The sequence below is a fragment of the Stylophora pistillata genome, chromosome 14 (genome assembly GCF_964205215.1).
Source record: "Stylophora pistillata chromosome 14, jaStyPist1.2, whole genome shotgun sequence".
In the NCBI taxonomy this organism is placed as follows: domain Eukaryota; kingdom Metazoa; phylum Cnidaria; class Anthozoa; order Scleractinia; family Pocilloporidae; genus Stylophora; species Stylophora pistillata.
This window is the reverse complement of record NC_142532.1, coordinates 20,199,033-20,224,207: the sequence shown is the minus strand read 5'-3', so window position 1 is coordinate 20,224,207 and position 25,175 is coordinate 20,199,033. Positions and strand designations below refer to the sequence as shown.

The following is a 25,175-nucleotide window of genomic DNA, read 5'->3' as shown; positions in this document are numbered from 1 at the left end:
ACATGGGTACACAGGGTACACATGGGTACACAGGGTACACAGGGTACACAGGGTACACACGGGTACACAGGGTACACAGGGTACACAGGGTACACAGGGTACACAGGGTACACAGGGAGAATGGGTAACAGGGAGTCTATATGGAGACTGGGTAACAGGGAGTCTATATGGAGACTGCCATGAATTACTTGCCACTTTTCCCGCTAAACAATATGGCGGATTGTGTTCTCGATGGAGAAAAACTTTGTGAGGTGTCTGGCGAAGTAAAATGGTCGAATGTGGAACGTTATAGTTTAGAATATTGCCATGGATCATTAGCTCTCTATAAACTGAGTAACAGTTTTTATATACATGGAATTACAAAAGCAAAACGTGTGAAGGTAATTTCAGTTTTCATGATTATAATTTTTTAACACCAAGTCAAAATCGTTCCTTATCTCACCTGCGTTTGAAGTAAAATACTGTGCGCTTGCTGACCTCTCTGTCAAAAAGCTATACTTGGCTAATTTTTTTGGTGTATTTATCTCGTGCACGCAGGATCGGAGCACATAGCTACACTACAGAACCTGAACCATATCTGTTTTGTTCATCCATTCCATTCATTCAATTCGAATGGCTAATTCGAAGACCTTTTATAGTTCATTGTATATAGTTCATAGCATTGAGCAATAGCTAAATGGGTAGCTATATTTTAGCGTAAAATATGATGCTGAATTTAAAAGACGTAGCTCAGACGTCCGAAGGTTAACTGAAAGAGTATGAAAGAGTATATGATGCATAAAACCTCACTGCTTAGCTCTTTAGTTCACTCTGGTTTAATTCAAGCATGGCATATAAATCGGCTGTTGCGTTGCTTGAAAGTCTAATCGATTGAGGGGCATTTGAATGGGCCTCAACAAATCACTTCCAGAAGTGACCAGTAAATTATTTCTCATTCAAATATTGACAAGTTTTCTTGCGGAGGGGTGATGAGAAGAGAAAAAATTATCAATTATTGTTTGATTCAACTCTTGATTCTCCTCACTTAAGCAATAAGAGATATATGGGTGAGAGTGAGGAGAATTGGTATTGAGATCTAGGAAATTGAAAGGTTGAAGAAGATGTGATGTTATTTTAGTGTGATTTTCTGTTATACTGTGCTTTCAAACAATTCAATAATACATACCGATAATTTGTAATTAATCTTTAGTGTTATAGGAAAATTCATTACTTGAGGAGAGAATTCTGCATTAAATTGTACATGAAAAGTGATATTGCACGAATCGCAAAGCGAGTGTGATATCAGTTTTCAAGTGCAATTTAATGCAAAATTCACGAGTCAAGTAATGGATTTTCCTTGAATTTCATAATTGAATAAGGATAAGAAAAAAAAAGAAAACAGCCTTATAGTTGTTATGTACATGCAGATGCATATCAATATCATTTAGCCTCATTTTCAACTTGCAATTCCACGCTAAATACCAGGCTTCGTTAACCAATCAGAATGCAAGATTTTATTCAATGATGTGATTCTAATGTTAAACTGTGTTCAATCCTTTTAATTTCAGTTCTCCTTGAAACCTGATAAGTTTTCACTTCAAAGCCGCGAGTCCAGGTTGACATTGTCTTTTACTGAGCGAGGCAAATCAGCAGTTTCTATGCACTTGAGAGAGGCAGAACCTAACCAACTACGAACATTTTTAGATTTCTTAAACAGCATAAAGGCATACAATGCTACTTTTAAAGGTGAGAAAACAAGAAAATTAACTTCTTTACAGGGCTCAAAATGTACTATCTTTCGTATTCTATTTGCAATACATGATGCTATCAACATTGTGATTCTAGCAGTATGCAGGATGCATTTCATATATGAACTTCATGGCAGGGTTCGACATCTCCACTAGCCCGGTAGCCCGAGGCTAGTAAAAATGTGGTCGGGCTAGTAAAAAACCACGTTTAATAGCCCACTGGCTAGTAGAAAAATTGAAAGAACTTATATGAATAATTAGTTTACTTGAAGTTCATAGTTGATTAAAAAAACAATAAAGTTCAAATTTCAATGATAATACCAAGAAAGATGGCAGAAGCCTTTCATCTAATTTATGGTGTCTTTTTTTGTCTTGCATGTCGATCGTAAATATCGCTAGATCCCAGACTCCGTGCTTACCAATGTTGCGATGCCTTACACATCGCCTCGCACGATCGCCTCGCACTTGAAGCATTTGTACTATTCTTTATCATTTTAAAAGACCTTGCCAATAAGTTAAGAGGAAAGTTTGTGTGTTTGGGGTTGAAGTAGACCTTGAGGGTAATTGATCTGGGCTACCAAGTTGTGTTTCAGGCTTGTAAATTTTAGAAATCACCAGCCCGGTGGCTAGTGATGTAGGTAGCCAAGTGTCGAACCCTGCATGGTGAACTTTGCTCACCACAGAGTCTCTGTGGCACAGTGGTAGAGCATCAGAGTGCTGAATCAGAAGGTCTGAGGTTCGATTCTTCATGGGGACTCAGAATTTAATCATTGTACCACGCTTGTGGCAAGACGAAAAACATCTTTCTCTAGGAAGATTAATGTTGAATCTATTTATACAGTTAAAAGGTTTTTGACATCCTTTGCATGGTGTGATTCACAGAACAATTCTCAATACTAATTACAGTAACCCATTAAAAACTTATGCTAGCTTACTTGACATACATTGATTAAATGAATTGACTTTTTTATTTTTGCCATCTCTTATCTGTAGGTAAATTACTTTCATCCTCTTCAAAAGGGAAAGACATAGAAAATGCAGAGGTAAGCTTAACTCTTTGATTCCTAAGATTGACCGGCATGTAGTTTCTCCTTACAATATCAAGGACATAGCCAGGGGGGGTCCTGGGGTGCCTGTGACCCGTGACCCCCCCCCCCCCTTGGTAGGCCTTCTTTTGAGCAAACAACCTACAATATTCAGGTGGTGAAAACACCATGACAATATCTTGGCCTGCCCACTATACTCTCACTGCTCGTCCCAAAACTGTAACATTAAGTAAAACATGCACGGCGTGGAGGTCGACATGACAATCTGGTGAGTAGCCTCTGTGACCCCCCCCCCCTTTGAAAAATCCTGGCTATGCCCCTGAATATCACATATTTAGGTCACAAGAATAAAGAAAATTACACCAACTAAAGAAGCTCTTGATTGTTAAACAAATTCTCCCAGTCAGTACCTCAGGAAATGTATAAAGAATAGTATGGAGAATTTGTATACTGATGTAAGGGTGTGAAGGGTTGAGAGATGTCGGGGTAAAATAGGCTGGTATCCCATCAACTGGAAATAGTGATACTCACTGTAACTTTAGACAAAAAACTTCTTTAATAAAAGGGAATAAATGGGTTTCTAGGCTTGTTTAACTTCACCTATCTTTCCATGGTTATCAATTGTTTACTAAAAATGTGATTTGATTCCTGTACATTACTTAATAGATTATTATTACTGAATAGATAATTATTACTTAAACATTTTTTCATCCCAGAACTTGCCCTTGAACAACACCCATTCCAATGTGTCCACGCCCAGAATGAATTATAAATCACCTTTACGAAGAAACCTGCTCAGATCATCACCTTCTGGAAGGACAAACAAGTAAGTTCCTTATCCCTTGACCCAGGCTAGCAGTGGCTGGCATCTAATGTTATAGTTAACAACTATTCACTGAAGTGGAGGTGGCTAGTGGTGGATATTCACCGAGCCACGAGGCAGCAAGGTAAATATCCACTGCTAACCACCGACAATGAGGTGAATAGTTGTTTTAGTATATACTAGAACAGTGAGACAATATACACCACTGTCATTAATTTGAGTGATTTCTTCACTTATCATGGATGCAAACCGGGACGCCATTTTTTCCCGAGTTGCTCTGAGGTAAATAGCAAAGGATAATCGGAGTTTCACTAGCCAATCAGAGTGCACCTTCAATGCTATCCACTGTTTTAGTATATACTAATTAAAAGTCAATTAGTGCTATTATCTCTTGGATATGCTTTTTACTGCTACCTAAGATTCAATGGACATTGTGAAATGAACACTATCAGCAATTCTGTTTTTGTTGATCAATTCAATTTTTCAGGCCAACCCCCAGTGTTCAGCGCAATCTCCATGCCAAGCAGATGAATCCACCTTCATCAAACAGACCACCAAATAAAACCCCTCTTGTGGATAAAACATTTGCAAGAGGTTTGTGTTGAAATTACAAGAAGGAACTATGTTCAAACTACACACCAGATTTTTAATCCAAATTTTGACTCTCTCTCTCTCTCTCTCTCAGTGCTCAACCGTAACTATAGATACAATGTATTTTTTATTGTTTTAGGAATTGTAGGTTTATCTTCAGTGAAGTTCTGGGTTTAAAACTGTCTTTGATTAATTAATTACAGATAATCTCAGCAATACATCCAGTGGTGGGAAGTCAGTCACTTCATTTTATGGATCACAAAATTTAATGCAGTCTCCAAGTAATTGGTCAGTGATTTAAAAAATTACTTTTGGCCTGTTATGCAAGGTGGAAAGATAATGCACATTTTACGTCCTGATTGGCTATCCTTGAGGGTGGGGAGGGGATGGGGGAAAGGGGTGTGGCATGGGGGAGAGGGGTGTGGCATGGGGGAGAGGGGTGTGACATGGGGGAGAGGGGTGTGGCATGGGGGAGAGAGTGAAAAAGGCCTGTCACATCCTTTCAGCTTTGCTTTATTTTTGTGATTTGCTAACTGTGGGGAGCAAGGAAGTGGTTAGTTATGACCTAATTATGGATACATCTTCAAGTGAGAGTAACAATACGACACACATTTGGCCACAAGTGACTGTAGGGAATGAACCATTCTGTTACAAGACCTGTTGCTGGTGGATTTGAGGTTCAGAGTATTATGGTTGGACAAGAGAAAGAGATTTTCTGATTAACCCAGCTGTTTTAGAAACCCAGGGGATGAGAGGAGAAAGATTGCTAATTTTGTCATTTGGCATAAAGGACTATTTATTACATGACTCGGGCAGTCAGAGGGCCAATAACTAAAATCAACCAATCAAAATGCTCTATTGCCGCTCAATATTCTCTCAGTATTGGACCGGGCACTGTCCCGAATGGTCCCGAATGATACCACACTTGTGTCCCTGTGAACTTCAGTCGTATAATAAATCTCTTATTAACCAAGCTTGTTCGGGACCGTACTGGAAGAATATCGGCCCTTGGTCTTTTTTGTACGGACCGAGCTGTGCTCGGTCCGTTCTGTCAAGACCTCGGGCCAATATTCTCCCAGTACAGCCCTCGAGCTTGGTTAATAAGATATAATTCAGTTGAGCTTGGGTGTGCTTATTGATGGCAGTCTAGCAGATTACTATTTAGTACAAGTCAGATCATTCATTTGGGCCAAGTTTTTCACAGCACAAGCTAAACAAGGGTTAGCCAACACTTTTTGATTCAGTTTTGAAGCTTTGCATACAGTTTCAAGAGTGTATTTTTAAGGGTTGAAATTGAAAATTCTTATCACAATTGAAAATTCTCATATTGGTAATTTGCAATATATGTCAGTGTATTTTTTCAAGTGTATGTTTTCTTGTTCAGTTTCCTCTTGTGCTAAGGCAAAACACCTCAAAATATGAGCCCCAATATCCACTTTATTTCAAGAGAAATGAAGGACAAATTAAAATATTAATTGTCCTAAATTCTTTCCAACTGCCTTTCAAACAAGTTGGCCCTGATCTGGTGATAGACAGACATTCATAACAGTTCATTTTCATTCATAGGAAATCTGCCAAGAATGTCAGGGGTCCAGGCTTGATGCCTGCACCTCAAACAATGCGTCTGACAAGTCAGATATCTTTCAGATCCCGTGAGAAGCATCTCTATGAGAAAGACTTTGCATTAACAGGGTAAGGACAAGCACTCTAATTTCCTGTATTATTATCCAACTACACCTAGACGAGTACAAATAACGCCATAGACGAGTACAAATATCACGTGGTATTTGTACTTGTCTATTATAGAATACCAGTTAAACAGGTTTTCTCGCATTGTGCAAGCGAAGAATTGGATTGTAGTTACGGAAAAAAAAAACAAATGACAGACAATTTGAATCATATTTCTGATGACAAAGAGTCAGAACGACTGGCAAATATAGATCCAAGTTCATTAGATGAATGGAACAAAGAAAAACAGCTTGACGACCAGAAAATTTCTTCATGAAGAAAACAGAAACAGCAACACAACAATGCGCTAATTCCGTTCCGCTTCGCATACTTCTGTCACGCACTACCCGTAAATAAACATCCGCGAAATTCGCCCGCACTGAAATAACAGTTTGGCGTGTTGGATAGTAAATAACTTATTAGACGTTTTGTTGTGTAGTATTGCTGAGTATTTTTACTCATTATTTGTGTTTTGACTCGCCCTATGGGCTCGTCAAAATACAGCCCAACTCGTAAAAATACTCAGCGATACTACACAACAAAATGTCTAATGAGATATATTTATTATGATCATAGTTAACAATATTTTTTTAGATGCTGAACTTGCCCATGGCTTATTTTTGGGTACCCAAATTACAAAAGGTTCAGTACATCTTAAAATCCACTTTCACTTCTTGGAGTGACCAAAAGGAACTTTCCTCTCACCATACCAATACATTTTAAGCCAGAAGACTACAAGTTTAAAGGAAAACTTAAAAAAAAGGAAAATTTAAAAAAAGGGATATTGTTTGATTGAACATCAAATTCTCTCAATTAAAATAATTCAAAAGTTGGGCAGAATTTAAAACTCAAAGATGTGAACAGTAAATATTTAGGTTGCATTGTTGCACATGAGCGTATGCTTGTGACAGTGATCACTGACCAGAAGAGCCCATTAGGCTCTTGGCAGTAAGCTTTGTTACATTGTAACTCAATTAAATCAAATCTAATATAAATGAATTAAATTTTTTTGGTTGCAGCTTTTCAAACTTGGGGAATACTTGCTACATGAATGCCATTCTTCAGTCATTACTTGGTGTGCCACCATTTGTTCAGGATCTTTCAAACAGAGCTTTGTTGGAAAATGTTCATCCACACTGTCTGTACAAGTAAGTGTAAAAGTACCTTCATCCTCTTTTGTTTTTTTTTTTGTTTTGTTTTTTTTTTTCATGGGAGACATGGTAACCTAAATATATGGTTAGTGTGCTGACTCCAGGTCAATGGGTCAGGGGTTAAGGTTACGTCAATGTGTTGTGTTCTCGGGTGGACTCTTCTCTTGCAGTGCCTTTCTCCCTCCAAGAGTAGAGTTGGGTAGGTAAGTATATACAGTCAAGGTTTCAAAGATGCCTGAGGAAATGGTGTGGGGTAACCTTGGGATGGAGTGTCATCTCATCCAGGAAATGTGGATGTAGAAATACATCCTTACAAGTGATTGACAAGTTGGATATAGTATATGACTTTTAGGTTGACTTATATTTCACAGTATGTTGACTGAAAACTTGGTATAATTTGCAACTTGAGTTGAATTAAACTTTCTGCTATTTGACTGGGCCAAAACAAGCTATTAAGATGGGTGATTATGTTATCGAGGAGGTTGTTGCTACAAGATGCCTAAGTGTTCAGATAGACAATGCTCTTAAATGGGATCATCATGTATCGGAATTAGTGAAGTCATTTACACAGAAGTTGAATTTACTTAAATCCTTGTATTTCCTGCCTAAACAGGTGAGAACTGATTTCTATTTTAAGGTTATTTTGCCATCTGTGACATATGGTATGTTAGTTTGGGGCTCTTGTGGTCGAGTGTTTTCTAAACCTTAGAATCTATACATGTTAGAGCAGCAAAAATAATATTTAACTTGGATTGGTGTATGCCAAGCAAGGAGGTTTTTGCCACAGTAAAATGGAATACCTTAGAGATTATGTATGAGAAACGATTATTAATCTTAGCGCATCAGGCTTATTGTCATCTTCTACCATGTCCTATGAACTGTCGTTTTGAAAAGTATGTAAGTAGTTACGACCTCAGGAGGAAAATGACATTTAAGTTACCTAGACCTAAGACCGATATGGTCAAGAAATCATACTCATACAAGTCAATTACTCGGTCAAGATGTTGATGCTTTTCAAAAGTCACTCAAGTGTATTTTTAAGCCACGTATATTATAATGATGTACTATGTAGAATTTTTATTGTTGTAAATATGTAGAAATCTTGCATTAGTCTTCTTGTAATTAGTTAGGAATTTAGTTTATTGTTTGTTCACGACCACATCAGCTTTTGCTGAATTTTTTATCGTGTTTAAATAAACGCTGTTGTTGTTGTTGATAATTTGTGATGATTGACAACTGAAACTGATTGATGGTCTGGTTTGGGTTGATGGTGACTTAACAGAATATTATTGTTACAGTACCAGTAGAATTTAGTGTTTGCTACCAGTAAGTGGTTTAATTTTCCCTCTGGTTTTCATTTTTTTTTTTCCACAGATGTCTTCATAGTGTTCTAATGTGCAAAAGAAAGTGTGGAAATCTAGAGGTGCTTAAGAACTGTTTAAGGAAACTGAAGCGAACAATCTCTGAAGCTGCAACACGTTTTTCAGGATATCATCAACATGTTAGTGATGCTGCAACATACATCTCATTCATTGTGTGGCAGGAAGTTCACCTTTTGTTTGTGAGAGATAGTAAAAGCCTAGCCTAAAAATTACCTGCACCTGGAGCTGGTTGTTTGAAGAATAACAAACTTTTTAGCAAATGAGAATTACTGAATATTTTATTCAGATTTTTTGTGGATCTTGCCTTGAGTCTAGGAAATAATTTTTTTTTCAATTGGAAATGGGTTAACCCTGTACACCCTAACATCAGTATGCATATTCTCCATACTGTTCTCTATACATTTCCTGAGGTGCTGCTAAGGAGAATTTGGTTAACAATCAAAAGCTTCAGTCTCCCAGTTAGCTCACTGGATAGAGTGCTGGGCTGTTGTGCGGGAGGTCGAGGGTTCGAGCCCCAGTCAGACCAACACTCAAGGTCTTAAAATAATTGAGAAGAATATGCTACCTCTCTATAACATCAAGAAGTGGTTAGATATTCTAGTCTTCTCAGATAGGGACGAATAAATGGAGGTCCCATCTCCAGCAGGGTTAGGGGTAGGAGACATTAATTTCCCACAGACGAGATTACTGTGTGATGGATGTCCTCCCCTGGGGTGGGATGGGTGGGTTGGGTGGGTTGGGGTTGATTTAGGTGGGTCAACCTAGTAGGGGACTACGAGTCCTATTGTTCTCTCACCTGTACACTGTACGAATCTATAAATACAAATACAAATAGGGGTGGGTGATGTTACTATTAGGAGTCTATCTTAGCAGTCAAAGGGTTAAGGTGAAATGTTATTGTAGAGAAGTTTCAATTTAATTTTAGTTGATTTTTTTTCTAGGATGCTCATGAGTTCCTTTGTCAGGTCTTCGATCAGCTGAAGGATGATGTGAGCAAATCTAACTCGCCATCTCCCAAAGATACCTCAAAAGAAAGTAACCCAATGGTAAGAATTTTGTGGAAGATTTGCTGTTTGCACTGGTGATATTTGTTTAATTTCAAAGTTGCATTATTATCATTATGATGATAATTTTTACATTTCATTTCTAAAAAATTGAAATGTTAGCGAATCACTCTTGCCAAACATACAGTCTTAACTAGGCCATTTCTGAATTACCTTCAGCCCCTATTTAAAGTGAGGCCTGGTACTTAATCATTCTTATGAAAATAAGATTAATTTGCATGTGAATGAAAACTTATTATCACATGAAAGGATGAGCACCACGACTTGCTTTGAAAAAGAGGCCGAAGGCAATTTGGCAATGGGCTATTGTATGTTATTTGAGGTTGAAACCAGTGGTAAAAATTGGGGTCACAACAAAATTGTACTTTGAAGTTAATAGACTTCCATTTCTGCTCCTGTGTAGTTAGCAGATTTACAATGTCCTGTGACAAGATCTTTTGAAAGTGGAGTGGTCCACACAGTCATCTGTAAACAGTAAGTAGTTTATTACGAAGTGGTACTTCTGTTATGTAGCTATAAAAGTAAACTTGTATCCTACTCAGACCTTCTTCCCCTTTGTCCCTCCTCATTTGCTTTTGCTCTTTCCCCTCCCTTTTTTCTCCTTTCACCCCCTTGTTACTCCCTTCTTCATTTTTTACCCCCCCTGCCTCTCTTCCATCCCTCCTTTTTCCCATCTTCACTCCTCCCCATTTTTTTCATCTTCCCTTTCTCATTCTTGAGCTTTCTTTTGATAATGTCTCCTCTTCCCCTACTTTTGTCCTTGTTCTTTCTTGTTTTTCTTCCTTCCCCTTTCTTTTGGTCTTCCTTTTTTACTTCACTTCTCTTATTCCTCAGTCTCTCCTTATGTCCTTTCCTTTTATCTGTCCTCCTCCCAGTCTTCTCTTCCGTCTCCCCCTCTACTCTTTTGTTCTCTCTCCCTCCCCCCTTTATTCTTTTGTTGACTCTAACTCTTACTGAAAACCCACTCCTCTCCTCCCCAACCCCTCTTTTTGTCTTTTCACTTACCTCACCCCCCGCCTCACTTTTTCCCAAGCTGATGTCTTACCTCTTACTTCACCCTTGCATTGAAACTAGGGTATGAACTTTTGGTTTAAACATTTTTCCATGACTGCTATAAATATAAAATGTAAAAACTTTGACTTCTAGGTGTGGAGAATCTGTTCCAAAAGAAGAGATATACCATGCATTTTCTCTTGACATCCCAGTTCTGTGAGTATATATCCTCTATCCAAGCTTTTTTTTTTTCCAACTCATCTTTACTTATACAGGACACTCTTCCTTTAAATTTGATTAAAACTTACTTCTGTCAGTACCTTTCAACAACATGCAAAGTCTAACACTCTGAGCCAAACTTGTTATTTCATTTTATGATGCCATCAGTCTTCACAGTATTTGTCATATTGAAATGGAAACAAGAAAAATGGGTTAAAATGCTTTGATCACAACTCATTAAAAATGTTCTCGGACATCATAACTGTTTCCCAAGAGCTCTGCAAGACAATGAACAGCAGCAGAAATAAAATCTTTAATGATTTCTTCCAACTCCATAGGTCACTATTTGTTGAAAAGTGCCATAACTTTTACAGGAATTGACGGTTCCTCACTTCATGTGTTCATTTTGTAGGTGCAGTTCTTCAGACATGTCTCCATTTAGCTCAGCCATCAGCATGCAAACCTTGGTGGAGAAACACTTTGAGGTAAGCAGTACTGGAAAAACTGAACTTTGAATCAATCCTTAAATTCCTATGAGTGACCAAAACAGAATTTCTCCTTACAATATCGATACAATATCAAGCGGACAAGTGATGAGAATAAAGAAAAGGTCATTTAGGAGAGATCCAATACCAAATTCTCCAAACTAACCTCAATAGAATCGTATAAGAGACAGTAAGGAGATTAACTACTACTTGGATTTAAAAGGGTAAGTTTGCATGACTATGTTCAAGTGATCTCAAGAACATCTCACTAAAGTAACATTTTTACTTTTTATCTCATTTTAGGATGAACAGCTTGAGTACACATGCGGCAAATGTGAGTCTAAGGAAGCTGTTATTTCACACAGTTTCAGTAGGCTTCCAAGGTTAGTTTTGCCTCTTATCCTTCTTACTAAGGTAGAGATTTGCCACTCACTGGTAAGTCTCTACTCAAGCCAAGTGACCCTCCCATTAGTAACCAAGACAGAATTTCTCCTTACAATAGCAATACAATATCAAGCAGGCAAGTAAGGAGAATAGGGAAAAAAGACAATCAGGGGATTATCAGACGATCCAATACCAAATTCTCTCAAACTAATATCGTAACCGCCTCCCGGTTAGCTCAGTTGGTTAAAGCACCAGATTGTGTTGTGCGGGAGGTCGAGGGTTTAAGCCTCAGCTGGACCAATATTCATGGTCGTAAAATAACTGAGGAGAATTTGCTACTTTTCTATAAGATCAAGAAATGGATAGATATTCTAGTCTTCTTGGATAAGGATGAATAAACCGTAGGCCCTGTCTCCTGCCGGGTTAGGGGTAGGAGACGTTAATTTCCCACACACGAGATTACTGTGTGGTGGATGTCCTCCCCTGGGGTGGGATGGGTGGGTTGGTTAATGCAGTCTGCGATACTCTGTTGAGAGTGAGGACTTAAACTGGTAAATAGAAATTAAATAAATAAATAAGAATTGTATAGAAGACAGTAAGAGAATCACCAATGAAATATTCAGAGTGAAAGGGTTACATCTATTTACCTTAGTTAATTAGAAATTTTTGAAAATGCATACTAATGTTAGGGTGTAAAGGGTTCAAAAAATTAAACTCACTACATCGTGTTGAACAGTCACTACAGAATACACAAATATTTTTGGCTGGCTATCTTATACTCTCTTTAAATTGACTTAAATGTATATATCTGATTAGAAGTTTTGTTGTGTAGTATCACTGAGTATTTTTACGAGTTGTGCTGTATTTTGACGAGACAGTAGGGCAAGTCAAAATACAAACAACAAGTAAAAATACTCAGCGATACTACGCAACAAAACGATTACCGGTAATAAGAGATTTATTATCCAACATGCCAAATTGTTATTTCAGTGTGGGCGAATTTCATGGATATTTCAGGAGTACAAATATTGCATGATATTTGTACTCATCTCATGCATTATTTGTACTCTCTGAAGCACAATTGGATAATAATTGAATTTATTAAGGTCGTGTTCGTCATAAGATATTTTGTCATCTTTTCTTTCAGAGTGCTGATTCTGCACTTGAAGAGGTATGGCTTTGACAACTTCACTGAAGAACAAGCAAAGAGGCAAGACAAGATTAAAATTGAAAGGTTCATTAACCTCAGTAAGTATCAACACAACATCTTCCTCCTAGGAAGTTCATGGCCATTGTTACTTAGGGCCTGAAAATGTGACCTCATTTGGCCTCCAATGCGACTAACACTATTCATGGTTTCTCCTGAAGTATTCCTCATGTATTCTTGGTTCCTCCTTTCCATAGGTATGCTATGCTCAACAAAATCTACACCTCCTCTCACATTCCAACCAAAGCCATCGCTCAAATTGTAAGTAATGTGTAGCATGAAATATTTGCAATATTTGTAAAAATGTGTAGCATGAAATATTTGCAAGTTTAAAATTTTGTGAATTTGAGGGTTGGACTTGAACTTGATGTGCCTCCCAAAACATTTCCAATTTTCTGCTAACCAAAAATGGGGCAGAAGTTTGTCATGGTAGTCACTAAAACTGAGAAATCAGTGTGGATAATTGACATTTAGGTCTTCACAGCTGCCACATAAAGTTTTGATCTTTACAGATCTGGTTTAGCATCAGATATCACTTTTAGGATGTTTAGATTTTATGCATATAAAGGTCCTGTTCCCTCTTTCTTTTAAGTCCAAGACATAAATATCTATTTTGCAAGGTGGAATGAGTCATCTTTTGTTTAATTGTTCTTATTTTTTGTCCCAGGAGTCCTTCTAAATCAGGCCGTAAACCACAGAAACGCCACTTAATCAGTGAAGATGATGATGAGGATTTCTGTCACTTTCAACCTTCTCCCTCTGTGAGGAGGAAACTATCACATTCCTTCTCAAATGAAAATTTCACAAGGTACAAAAAAATTAAAAAAGTGAAATGATAATTTTAATAGGCACTGCATGTAACTGACAGTCTTTTGTTTAATAAAAAAAATGTTTTATATTTAGATACTTGTCATAAGCAAATTTTCTTACCTTTGCCCTTGGACCCTTTAAGAGTGACCAGCAACTAATTTCTCCTTACAATATCACCCATGAATCACACATTAAGGTGATGAAAATAAAGGAAATGAAAACAAATTCTTGATTGTAAAAAAAATTCTACTTGTTAGAATAAGCTCACTGACGTTAGGGCTTAAAGGCCAGGTTAACTTTTTATGAAAATAATTTGAATATATCAACAAAGTTGAAATGGTAAATTGGCCACCGTTACGGTTATAAAAGCTGACGTTTCGAGCGTTAGCCCTTCATCGGAGCGAAGGGCAAAGGGCTAATGCTCTGACGAAGGGCTAACGCTCAAAACGTCAGCTTTTATAACCATAATGGTGGCCAATTTACCATTTCAACTTTGTTGATATATTCAAATTGTTTCGTTACCCCCACTGATGCAGCGCCAAACAGTTTCTTTAGAAACTATTAGCCTTTATTCTTTTTATGAAAATGGTTTCAAATCATTCTGATCCTTGCATTTTTGTCAACAGTGCTGCCAGAGATACCCTGATGAACACAAAAAATTTCTCAGACGATGAGATGCAGGTCTTGGGTGTTTCCAAGCTAGATAGGGTCACTGAAAATGGAAGGTTTCATGACCAGATGGATGAACAGATACATGATTCTGAAAAAACTGATGTCAAAGATATCACTAAATTTGATGGGAGTAGGATTGCACCATTACATCAATCACCATTGAGGTATAAATCAGTCCTGGGGGATACCGAAGAGGAGCAAATGGATTGGGCTTTGGCTGAAAGTGCTAAATCAGCAGAGAAAGAATCAACTGCAAAACAAGAAACAAATGAAAATGATGCCAAATGCAATACTTCGGCCATAGTTTTGAGCAATGATACAACATCAAATATCAGCGATGGTTATTCCAACCTTGTTAGCTGTGTTACTGATCAGCCAACAATTGGTGATAAAGATGTCATTGAAGTTGAAGGGGTGGAGATCAAGCCTCAATATTGTACTCCAATCTGGGAGGATACAGAAGAGGAGCAGATAAAATGGGCTTTGGCTGAAAGTACCAAATCTGCAGAAAAAGAATCAATGGCAAAATTGAATGGACTTGAACAAAAACCCAACACAGATGCTGCTGAATGCAATACAGAAACGGAAGATTTGAGTGAAGATGCAACGTATAATTTTGACAGTGATGATTTTAATCAATTGAGTGAAATTTCTGATGAAGATTTAGTTTTTATGGCTCAGAACAGCAAAGCTGAAGGACCTGTTGGTTTAAAAGGAGGCGCTCCAATCAAAATGGCTACTCAAGATATTTCCCACGATCTTGACAATAGTTTGAATGATACTGGGGGATACAAAAGCTGTGGGGAAGATTCAAGCTTAGAAACTAGTGTAGACAAAGGATTTGTCCTAAAAAACAGCACTCCTAAGATTTGTATCAAAAAAAGAACGAGTAGTTCCGTTCAGAAACGAATGCTTCAAAGAAATTTCAGCTTGAGTAAAACGCCCATGCTAGGAAAATTTGAGGGGGATCTTTTTGATGATGATCTTTTTGATGATGGTGTCAAAGAGAGTAACACTCCTGTAACCAATGCCATTGGTAATGAGGTTGTAGGCAAGAGCAGCTGGGAGGTCCAAAGTTTTAGTGATGAAGACATCAAAAAGGCAATCAACATGAGCCTTCAAGACCAGGTGAGAAATGAATTGCAGATGGTTATTGTAAAACTTATATGAAATTGCATCTCAGAAAGAATTTCACTTCCTTAACTGTATTCTTTTCATTGCTCGCATTCCTCAAAAACAAGAGAACATTTTCTTTCTGTAAAGACAAGGAGACTACCCAAGAATTGACATTTCTTCCAGAAGGAGACAGTTATCCAATAAGTTATATCTTGAAAACTAGGTGTGAACAAAAAAGTTTCAAACCATATTTATCTTTGAAATAAAGAACATTGCAAAATCAGCAACTCCTGAAGCACTTTTGTAACATGGCCAAAATTTGAGGGAGAGTTTTTGCTCCAAAGCTTTCCAAATGTTTCATCATGATGTTAGCAGTAATAGAATGATGGAGTTGAACTCTTGACAGCTTGGTATTAGGCAGTTACTATTATTAACTATTAAATTATTATCACCAGACAGAAGATGAAGATCTGAAGAGGGCCTTGCAGCTGAGTTTGCAAGGTGAAGTTATCAGAGACAAATCTGTAAAATGCCCTCTAAACTAAATGAACATTTAAACCATAATTAAACCCATGGATGAGTGTCTAGCATATAATTTTCCATATGGGAAATTGCCCTTCATGTCTAAGTTTCTGCTTACAGCCCAGTAATATCCATACATTATCTAGCAAACAGGTAGGGCTGTAGTCAAGCAGCGCCTGGTGGCCCCTGGTGCCCTACTTTTGTTTTTTGGAAACTCAGAAATCTTAGTTTTTTCATTAAAAGCATATGCAGGGCACTCTGGATTTCACAGCTTCAGAGCACTGGGCTCCCTTCAATTTTTCTTAGAGCACAGCCTTGTAAGGTGATAAGAATACTCAAACTTATCAGGTAAAAGTTTTTACCTTGATCCAACACTAAATTTTGGTAACTAATTTACAAGTTAATATGTAGTAGCTAGAAGGGAGAGTCAGCAATAAGATCTTTGGTACTAAAGGGTTAAGTATGTCAGTTTATTACACGACTCGGGAAGACAGAGGACCAATAACTAAAATCAACCAATCAAAATGCTCTATTGCCGGGCAATATTCTCTCAGTATTGGACCGGGCACTGTCCCGAATGGTCCCGAATGATACCGCACTTGTATCCCTTTGAACTTCAGTCGTGTAATAAATCTCTTATTAACCAAGCTTTCTCGGGACCACACTGGAAGAATATCGGCCCTCGGTCTTTTTTGTACAGACCTCAGGCCGATATTCTCCCAGTACGGCCCTCGCGCTTGGTTAATAAGATATATGTCTTCATTTGGTATCTGTTTGATTATTTCTTTAGATTTTGAAGGGCGGGACTTGAGATCTGCCAAGGCTGTATCACCAGCTGCAGTGGACCCTGAGAATTTAACAGAGCCTACTTTTGAGGTAAATTTAAATAAATTCAAATTAAATATATTTTTCTATACTGTTCCAGTTGTTCTTGTAGTATCCAGAATTGGGAAGCTGATAGCAGGTCAAAAATAAGACAATGCATAGGATTTTGATGTTTCTTACTTTTCTTTTCTCAAAATTTAACAGTTCAAAATTTGATTTGACTAGGATGCAGTCAATAAATGTCCTAGGAAATGCAACTGCTTAATAATTACTTTCCGTTCTTTGATATATGTGGAAACTTGATTTAACTAAGTGGCAAGGGACTGGGGAAACTGGTTCGTTACATCAAGGGTTTGTTATATTGAGGTTCTGTTGCATACATTTTACTGTAACTTTAGGTGGGCTAAAACTGAAGTATTGTTCATCATACCAAGGACTTCGTTATATAAAGGTTCTTTAAATCAAGGTTCCACGTGTATGTGCTTTTCTTTTATTTGCATATTTGTTATGTCGCCAGGATGACGAGGGAGAGCCCAAGCTGTCTACACACTCATACAGACTGATCAGTATTGTCAGCCATCTTGGCACAAGTTCTACTTCAGGTGAGCTCAATAGCTTCTTTCCCATCAAGCTAATACAAAACCCCAGTCAGAAAATGGTTTGAGATTTCCCAAAACTTTTAGCAGTCCCTCTGATTTGGATAAGTTTGCTATGTGACTCATAAACAAATCATCCCCAAGAATTGAAGTTGGTTTGCTGCACAGAACTATTTGCTTGGGAGCACCACATTCTAACTTCAATTTTTTTCTTTGGCTCATTTGTTTCTGAGTTACATAATGGACTTTGCTGTAAAAGAGGGTGGACTTGTAGTCTAAGATTTGCCTGATTGTGTGCTTTTCTTGAATGACTCTCTCTGCACCAGGACACTATATTTCAGATGTGTATGATTGCAAAACCAAACAGTGGACAAGTTATGATGACTCTGCAGCAACAAAGGTATTCTAATTACTTCTTCATCCTTACTTGCTAGGCTTAAAATTTTAATTTATATACAGTAAGAAAAGAGCCCCATGTTTTTTCAATTTTCTGTACTTCAAACAGTTGAAAAAAGGTCAAACCCACAAATCTTCCCTTTAAAATTGTGACTAGATAGCGTAGAAATTGATCTTCATAAGTGAAGTTAATATGGTAAATTTTTGTTTTACTTTAGGTTGCAGAACACTCAGTTCGCTACAAAAGACAACACAGTGGTTACATTTTCTTTTATTTATACAAGTAAGTTATACTCTATCATCTGAAGTATTTTTCTTCTTCCTTTTCAATGGCAGAGAGCCTACCACTTGTTTTGCAAATTACTGCTTAAAGCTAATATTCTGCATATGCGAAATACCATCAAGAGAATTTGGTTTTATCATCTACGTTGAAATTGTAAATTGCCCACTTTAAAGAGTTAAAAAGCGGATGTTTCAAGCGTTAGCTCTTTGTCAGAGTGCTCTGACGAAGGGCTAACGCTTGAAACATCTGCTTTCAAGTGTTAGCCCTTCATCAGAGTGCTCTGACAAAGGGCTAATGCTTGAAACATCTGCTTTTTAACTGTTTATGGTGGCCAATTTACAATTTCAACCTAGTTGATATAACCAAATTACCTTGTTACCCCCGCTGACGCAGCACCACAGTTTCTTTAGAAACTTACCCCTTTAAGACTGTCTAGTTTGGTTTTCCAGCAAAGTGGTGATCATACTTCTTAGTGGGAAATGGAAAGTCCTTTCACCAGGCTGTCAAAGAACTATTTTGAACAATATTAAGGAAAAAAGTTCAGTAATGAAATGATAAAACAATAATTGAAACTCAGTCATCAAAAATTGATATTGTGATTTTTCATTGTCTCACGTATAGATTACTCTTTTCCTTCAACTTTTGACTTTGAGAATGAATGGACTTTTTTCCCCCACTGACAAATCCTAATATTTTTCTTGACCTCATCCAAAACTATGTAATAGGCCACTTTTGATGTGTATTAAACTTCAAACTTGGCTCTGAGACTTGGAGGAATAAAACAAAAGAAATCACATCAAGGTTGAGGGATGAATAATTAATTTCTTTTGTTGTATTTTTTATTCCCCCCAGCCTCCTAGCCATGTTAGAAGTTTGATTTATCAAAAATGGACTATTGCGAGAGGTGCAGTTTTTTAAATTTAATACCACAATTAATTTATATGCATTTTTGTCTACAGGCAGTGTGTGGATGCCATAGATAAGGCAAGTCCAAGCAAAGAAAACTCTCAAAGATAACAAGACAAAGTGGATGATAAAACAGCAGAAGTATTTTTTTGTAGTTATAGTAGTTTCAACAATAGTTACTTGAAAAGTTCTGATAGTACTTTGATCCTCTCTGATGACATAACTTGTGAAATTTAATGACGAGTAGTAACTACCCTTTTCGTAGAATGTCACACAACAAAAACCAACATGGTCCAATCTGCCAATCAGACCATAACTAATGACCCCAAGAATAGGGTGGGCATTCAAAGTGATGGGAGTTACATATTTTTATAACCTTTCCTTTTCATCTAGCCCTAAGATTACTTTTTTCAGGGCAACCAACAAGGAGAAAAATAGCAAAAATAAAGACTTAAGAAAAAAAAATTGAAATATTTTTTATACCATGTCAAAAAGAGAAATCACTTTCATTATGCTAATTCATATATCTTATTAGATGTTTTGTTGTGTAGTATCGCTGAGTATTTTATGAGTTGTGCCGTATTTTGACGAGCCTGTAGGACAAGTCAAAATACAAATAACAAGTGAAAATACTCAATGATACTACACAACAAAACGTCTAATAAGAGATTTATTATCCAACGCATCAAATTGACATTTCAGTGCGGGTTAATTTCGTGGATATTTCTGGAGTACAAATATCACAATATTTGTACTTGTCTTCTGTGTTATTTGTACTCTACAAAGCTCAGTTGGATGATAAAAGCTGTTATGCAAGTTGAAAGGTACAAGGTTATTTAAATAAGCCCATTCGTTTTTTCACGTGATGTTTTACATGAATAAAGCATCAAGCACAGCTATGAAGAATGCCTCCTTTAGCCAAGAGAAAATTATAAGAACCTTTAATTGTTGGAAAATAATTCATTGATTAAAAATTGAACAAAAAAACTGCAAGACAATATTCACAGAGGTACAGGGTTTTGTAATTATACCAAAGTAAGCTATTTGTGACAAATATATATATATATATATAATGACGTTTATTTAATAAAGCATTCATTGAATTTACCTTGTGTATATGTGGTGTATTTGAATGCGAGTTATTCGGTTATTACCCAGTTCCATTTGGATGTAATAGGTTATGAGGCTCTCAGTGCCCAGCAGGAACTTAGTACCTTTTTGAGAACTAAGAAAAATTACACTCAAGAAATACCATTCAAGTGCCATTTTATTATTATTTCTAGTTGATGTACATGTATTCTGTCAGCTGCTAAATCTGACCATCTTTCCAATAAAAGTCATCCACAAATTTATTCACCTTCACAGGCTAACTAAAAGAGCTGTTTAGCTTAAAAAAGAACAAACAAACAAACAAAACTAACAAAAACAACAAAACAAAAAAGATACATTGCTAGTAGTATACCTAAGGGAACCCTCTGTGACCAGGGACACTTGAACAAAACTGACGGATCTTATTTTAATATTACTAAAAACAAATTAAGAATTCCATCAGAATTATTTGCCATCTTTCCTTGCTCTGGTCCTGAACACTGATTGACACAGCTGAATTGAGTTGGAATCCCTGTTTCTTTCCTGTAAGGCGACTTTTCAATTTTGCTTCAGTGAACCAGCTTACAATGTTATTCTGCTTTTGTTACATTTCCTCTGGTACAATATGATGATGTGTTGTTTTTTTTTTTTTTTTCGATCAAGACCAGTTCAACAAGAAAAACCTCAAGACAATTAAGATACTTGTAGAAATTTCTATTAAGTTCTAAAACAGATGCATAGCAATGGTATCTGTATGTTTTTTTTTTTTTTTTTCCAGATAACTCTAATTAAATAGACTTTGAGAGTAAAGGGTCACTTAAGAAGAGACCACTTGAGTTGATCTTTTGCAGTTTGAAGAACCTGAAAGAATGAAGATGAATAGAATGAAAAGAATAAATAGATGGTCAGTAGGAGTGGGAAATTCCCATTGGAATACGAAAGTGATCTGGAATTCTTTAATTTAAGTTGCTTAACTCCTCAGAGGCAGTAAAAGTTTTGTAACCCAAGCGCCACAAAATCACGGATGTCCACAACTTCTGTTCTCATTACAAGGGAAAATTCAGGATGGAAGGGAAAAAGTGAAACTCCTGGTAGTCTTGCTCTCACTATCAATTGAATGTACAGTGATTCAGTTTTTTGATGGTTTCAAGTTACTGATAAGAAGTTTTGACTTTCATAAAAGTTTCTGGAGGATTAAAAAAGACTTTTGAAGAAACATCAGCTCAAACTTGCAGATCCTACTGTGAGGAACAAGATAAGTAATTTAGACATAATTGTTATGGACATAATATTTTTACCTGTGCCACAGTTTGCTCTGTGATTGGTACATCATCACTCTGAAAAAGAGACAACATAAAACTTGAATTTATGGATGAGAAATGGGCATTTCCTAGCAATTACTGGAATAAACTTAACCGTAACTTCAAGATTGCTTATCTCATATAAAGTAGATTTAATAAAATTTCAATCAGTAGTTGACTAAAGGCAATTCACCTTGATGGCAACTCTCTGCAAAATTGATGAAGCATCAGATTCAAGTATCACCCTGTTGAGAACAAAAAAAAAAACTCATGTTGAAAACTGTCAAAGCCAAGATCCAGATGCAAAACAGGGTTGTACTATTGACAGAACTGCATAGCAGCAAGGTATACAAGCTGCATCTCTATGCAAAAAAAATCTAACTTATTTTTTATTCTGTTTGTCATCTGATAGCTAAATTAAGAACCTAAATACGAATGAATAAAGGCTGATAGTTTCAAAAGAAACTGCTTGGGGCTGCGTCGGTGGGGGTAACAAAATAATTTGGATATATCAACAAAGTTGAAATGGTAAATTGGCCACCGTAACGATTAAAAAAGCTGATGTTTCGAGCGACAGCCCTTCGTCGGAGCGAATAGAGGAATTGTGGGTTGTGCGTGCTTTTAAAGGTGGAAAATGGAGCTACGTTACTGGTGGGAACATGGCAACAAGAAAAACAAGAATAAATTAAAGAAACTAAATAGTTGTCTATTTGTTAATGTGTTGCAAAATTAGCATTACTCAATTACATTCTCCTTGTATTTACCACACTAGAAACACTTAAAACAATGATGATGAGAACTTGTAAAAAAGCCTACCAATTGTCTTTATTTGAAACTACAAAAGCCAAGTATGTAGTATGCTGCATTACTTAAAAGCAAGGTTTCGGTGGCCAAGTCAATCATAACTCCAACGGACAGCCGAAAGACAGTTGGCCTTCGGAAACAAGTTGACAATGAAGACACCCCCATCCAAGGCTTCTGCGGAACACTGTAACAGTACTTACCCTCCATCTACGATCTCGTCAAGTATTGACACAACACCATCCAAGTTATCCATCAACCCTCTCTTCTCCACATTTTTCCTCAACAGCTGGCTGATTGCATCATAGAAAGCATTTAGAACACTTACTAGAATCAACTGCAAAAAAAAAAAAAAATGCAGGTATTACTGTCGTAATTCAACAGAAAATGTGGATTAAAGTCTAACTGTTTTTGCCCTTCTTCCAGGTACAATACTGTAATCGTTACTCCATCCACTTCAAGATCTTGGTAACAACTCTCCTAACTTTTGTCTACTCATTTCTTATGATTTGAGATCTGAGAATTAGGTGTCAAATCAGGCAGTATCCCCTACATTGAAATTTCTATTTGTTCTTACCACTTTTCTGCATGACTACCTACGTATTTATTTCAAATCAAGGAAGTGCCAGTTGCTAACTCCAGGAAGAGAAAGCATTCAATAAAAATACAAATCAAAGTAATTTTATAACATTAGATTTGAAATCATTTTAAATCTTAACATATCTTCAAAAATCTACTGGTTGTCAGCATGTCTTAAAAAATTTGCTAGCTGCCTGCACCAGTAGTGTTCTCCTTTAATCCTTCTTCTCCCTTAGCAAGACAGGGTAAATAAATTTTCAATGAAAAGGTAAATAAATTTTCAAGCCAGTAGCACAATCCCTTCACCTGTTGAATTGTCAAGAATTCCAAGCAATTTAAAGGGATTATAAGAAGAACTATAGGCAGTAAATCTTATCTGTTACTGCCTACAGAGTAGAACATTACACCAGACGGTAAATACAGGTAAATACACATTTGAAACCCACTGAAGACAATTACCTCATTTTCATTAGAAGAGCCCATAACATAGAAGAATAGATCCACATTGCTTCTGTACACACAAGTCAGGCCATCTAACATTATAATTTCAGCTGAAGAGGGAAATACAAACTGACAATAAATGAAGGAACAATAATGCTCATATCTATGACTTGAAAAAGTCTGACAGTGAAAACATGCAATCAGTTCTTCAAGCTGTATTTGTTTTGAATAAAGGCTGATAGTTTCGCTCCGACGAAGGGCTAACGCTCGAAACGTCAGCTTTTGTAATCGTTATGGTGGCCAATTTACCATTTCAACTTTGTTGATATATCCAAATTATTGTGTTTGTTTTGGCTGTCATAGCAGAATAACCAAAAACAACAATCACCCAGGTTGAGCAGTCATTTTGACTATTTCAACTTGGAAGAGCAGTGCAATTGTAACATAGATACATTGATAAGAAAGCTCACCATTTGCTCTGTGTGTTTTGTTGAAAAGATTCTTCTCAAACTCTTTCTGTTCCTTTGTTGTTTGGTATGTGTCATCATAATACTACAAAATAAATTAAAAGAATTTAATGCCCATTTTTTTTAAATCCAAATTTATGGCAAAAATATACCTGACCATTCAAGGGAAGTGTTTTTATTATTATTTTAATGTGGGGAGGCTATCATTTAAACATTCTGTGTAATAACCTCAAGGAACGAACAGAAAATCGCAGACCAAGTTTTTGGAAGTAATAAAACAATATAACAAATTCAAGACAAGCATAACAATTAATACTGATAGAAAACATTGCTTCGATGTAATAAACCTCAATCATAATATTAGTGGTAAGAAAATAATATTAAGACGACATGTACAATGTAAGAAACACATGATAAGTTACAAGCATGTTGATAATGTAGGTTTTTTAATACCTTTGCAACTACTCGTTCTCCATCATTATCCAGAATGGCGATCGCTTTAACTGTGTACAGAGATGCTTCCTTTGTACGAGAATCAAGAATAGTTAGTGACAAGACTTCTAGAATGTGGATACACGAACCATTTTGGTGAAATGGTTTTAGATCAAGCTAATGAATATTGGCGAACAGGGCCTTGAATTAATATAATTCACATGTTCCCAGGCATTATGTTACTTTTCAGATACGTAGGCTACTATCTAATACAAAATTTTTATTAAATACTCAGTATAACGACGGAAATTCTTAGAAGAAATTTTGATCCCTTACCAGTACTGCGGAGTCCATCTTGGATTATGGTGACGTTTCAATTCCAAGAGCGCATGGGATGCTGGGATTAACTCGAATTTTGAAGAGGATTGGGAATGAATATCAGGCGGGTGTCGTCGGAAGATGACGGAAATAGCCGTAACGGTTTCAAGGAAACGGTCGGAAATGTACAGGTTTAAAGATTTTCTGACATATTTCATGTACAGTTTAACGAATTGAGATCAATAAACTACAGTAATAAGCGAATTAGTGTAAAAATATATTTGGACGAGTCTCGCTAATTTCTAACATTTGTTGTTTTGGATTCAAACGAAAATTAAAGAAAAACCAGAAGAGGTCTCTCTTTATCAAGTCTCTTTCAGCATCACTTTCTTTTTATATAGGAACACCATGCAAAATTTAAGGGTAATAAATCATATTTTAGAACTGATCCGGTATATTAGTTTTCAATCCATACTGCAAACTTTGATTTTTTGAAATTGGATGCAAACAGTTTTTTTCAAAATGATTTAGTTTAATTTATTTAGTTCCAAGTTGACTGGCAGCGTGGGCGATCAATCGATGATGTTTTAATTTTTTTTTTCTGCTTTTACTTCAGACAAATTCGTTTCATTTCGGGGAATGAACTCATCAAAAGTTCTAAAAGAAAATGAACCGGCATTCTGTCCGAAAACAAAATGATCGACGGTAGTCAATCTCTGAACATATTCATTAGCGGGGTGACAACATTCACAGTATTCAAGCAAAAGTCAATATAACGACATTTATATGCGGAATTGTGATTGATTCAAAATCATTCAGGT

At 36.6% G+C, this 25,175-nt stretch overlaps 2 protein-coding genes across 3 annotated transcripts; one reads left to right on the top strand and one right to left on the bottom strand.

Moving 5' to 3' along the window:
• The first annotated feature begins 97 nt into the window (after positions 1 to 97).
• On the top strand, positions 98 to 20,033 carry LOC111336510 (uncharacterized). The gene is made up of 24 exons (XM_022942617.2): positions 98 to 380; positions 1,548 to 1,725; positions 2,721 to 2,770; positions 3,490 to 3,599; positions 4,084 to 4,190; positions 4,391 to 4,475; positions 5,754 to 5,879; positions 6,935 to 7,063; positions 8,441 to 8,567; positions 9,390 to 9,494; positions 9,916 to 9,986; positions 10,659 to 10,721; positions 11,137 to 11,209; positions 11,513 to 11,592; positions 12,741 to 12,841; positions 12,998 to 13,061; positions 13,468 to 13,608; positions 14,237 to 15,410; positions 15,854 to 15,899; positions 16,711 to 16,796; positions 17,263 to 17,347; positions 17,668 to 17,741; positions 17,956 to 18,020; positions 18,980 to 20,033. The coding sequence occupies exons 1-24, from the start codon at positions 168 to 170 to the stop codon at positions 19,035 to 19,037; spliced, it is 3,411 nt and encodes a 1,136-aa protein (XP_022798352.2). The 5' UTR covers positions 98 to 167; the 3' UTR covers positions 19,038 to 20,033.
• Positions 20,034 to 20,175: 142 nt separating this feature from the next.
• LOC111336515 (coatomer subunit zeta-1) lies at positions 20,176 to 24,456 on the bottom strand. Of its 2 annotated transcripts, XR_015995517.1 has the most exons (9): positions 24,373 to 24,456; positions 24,058 to 24,126; positions 23,608 to 23,689; positions 23,156 to 23,247; positions 22,321 to 22,454; positions 21,510 to 21,561; positions 21,314 to 21,352; positions 20,703 to 20,876; positions 20,176 to 20,593 (listed from the first exon to the last, which is right to left on the bottom strand). XR_015995517.1 is itself a non-coding variant. In XM_022942623.2 (8 exons), exons 1-8 carry the CDS (start codon positions 24,388 to 24,390, stop codon positions 20,829 to 20,831), a joined length of 534 nt encoding a protein of 177 aa, XP_022798358.1. In that variant the 5' UTR covers positions 24,391 to 24,456; the 3' UTR covers positions 20,176 to 20,828. The 2 variants fall into 2 exon arrangements, 1 of the variants encoding a protein (XP_022798358.1); XM_022942623.2 differs by having other exon boundaries at positions 20,176 to 20,876.
• Between the last annotated feature and the right edge of the window lie 719 nt (positions 24,457 to 25,175).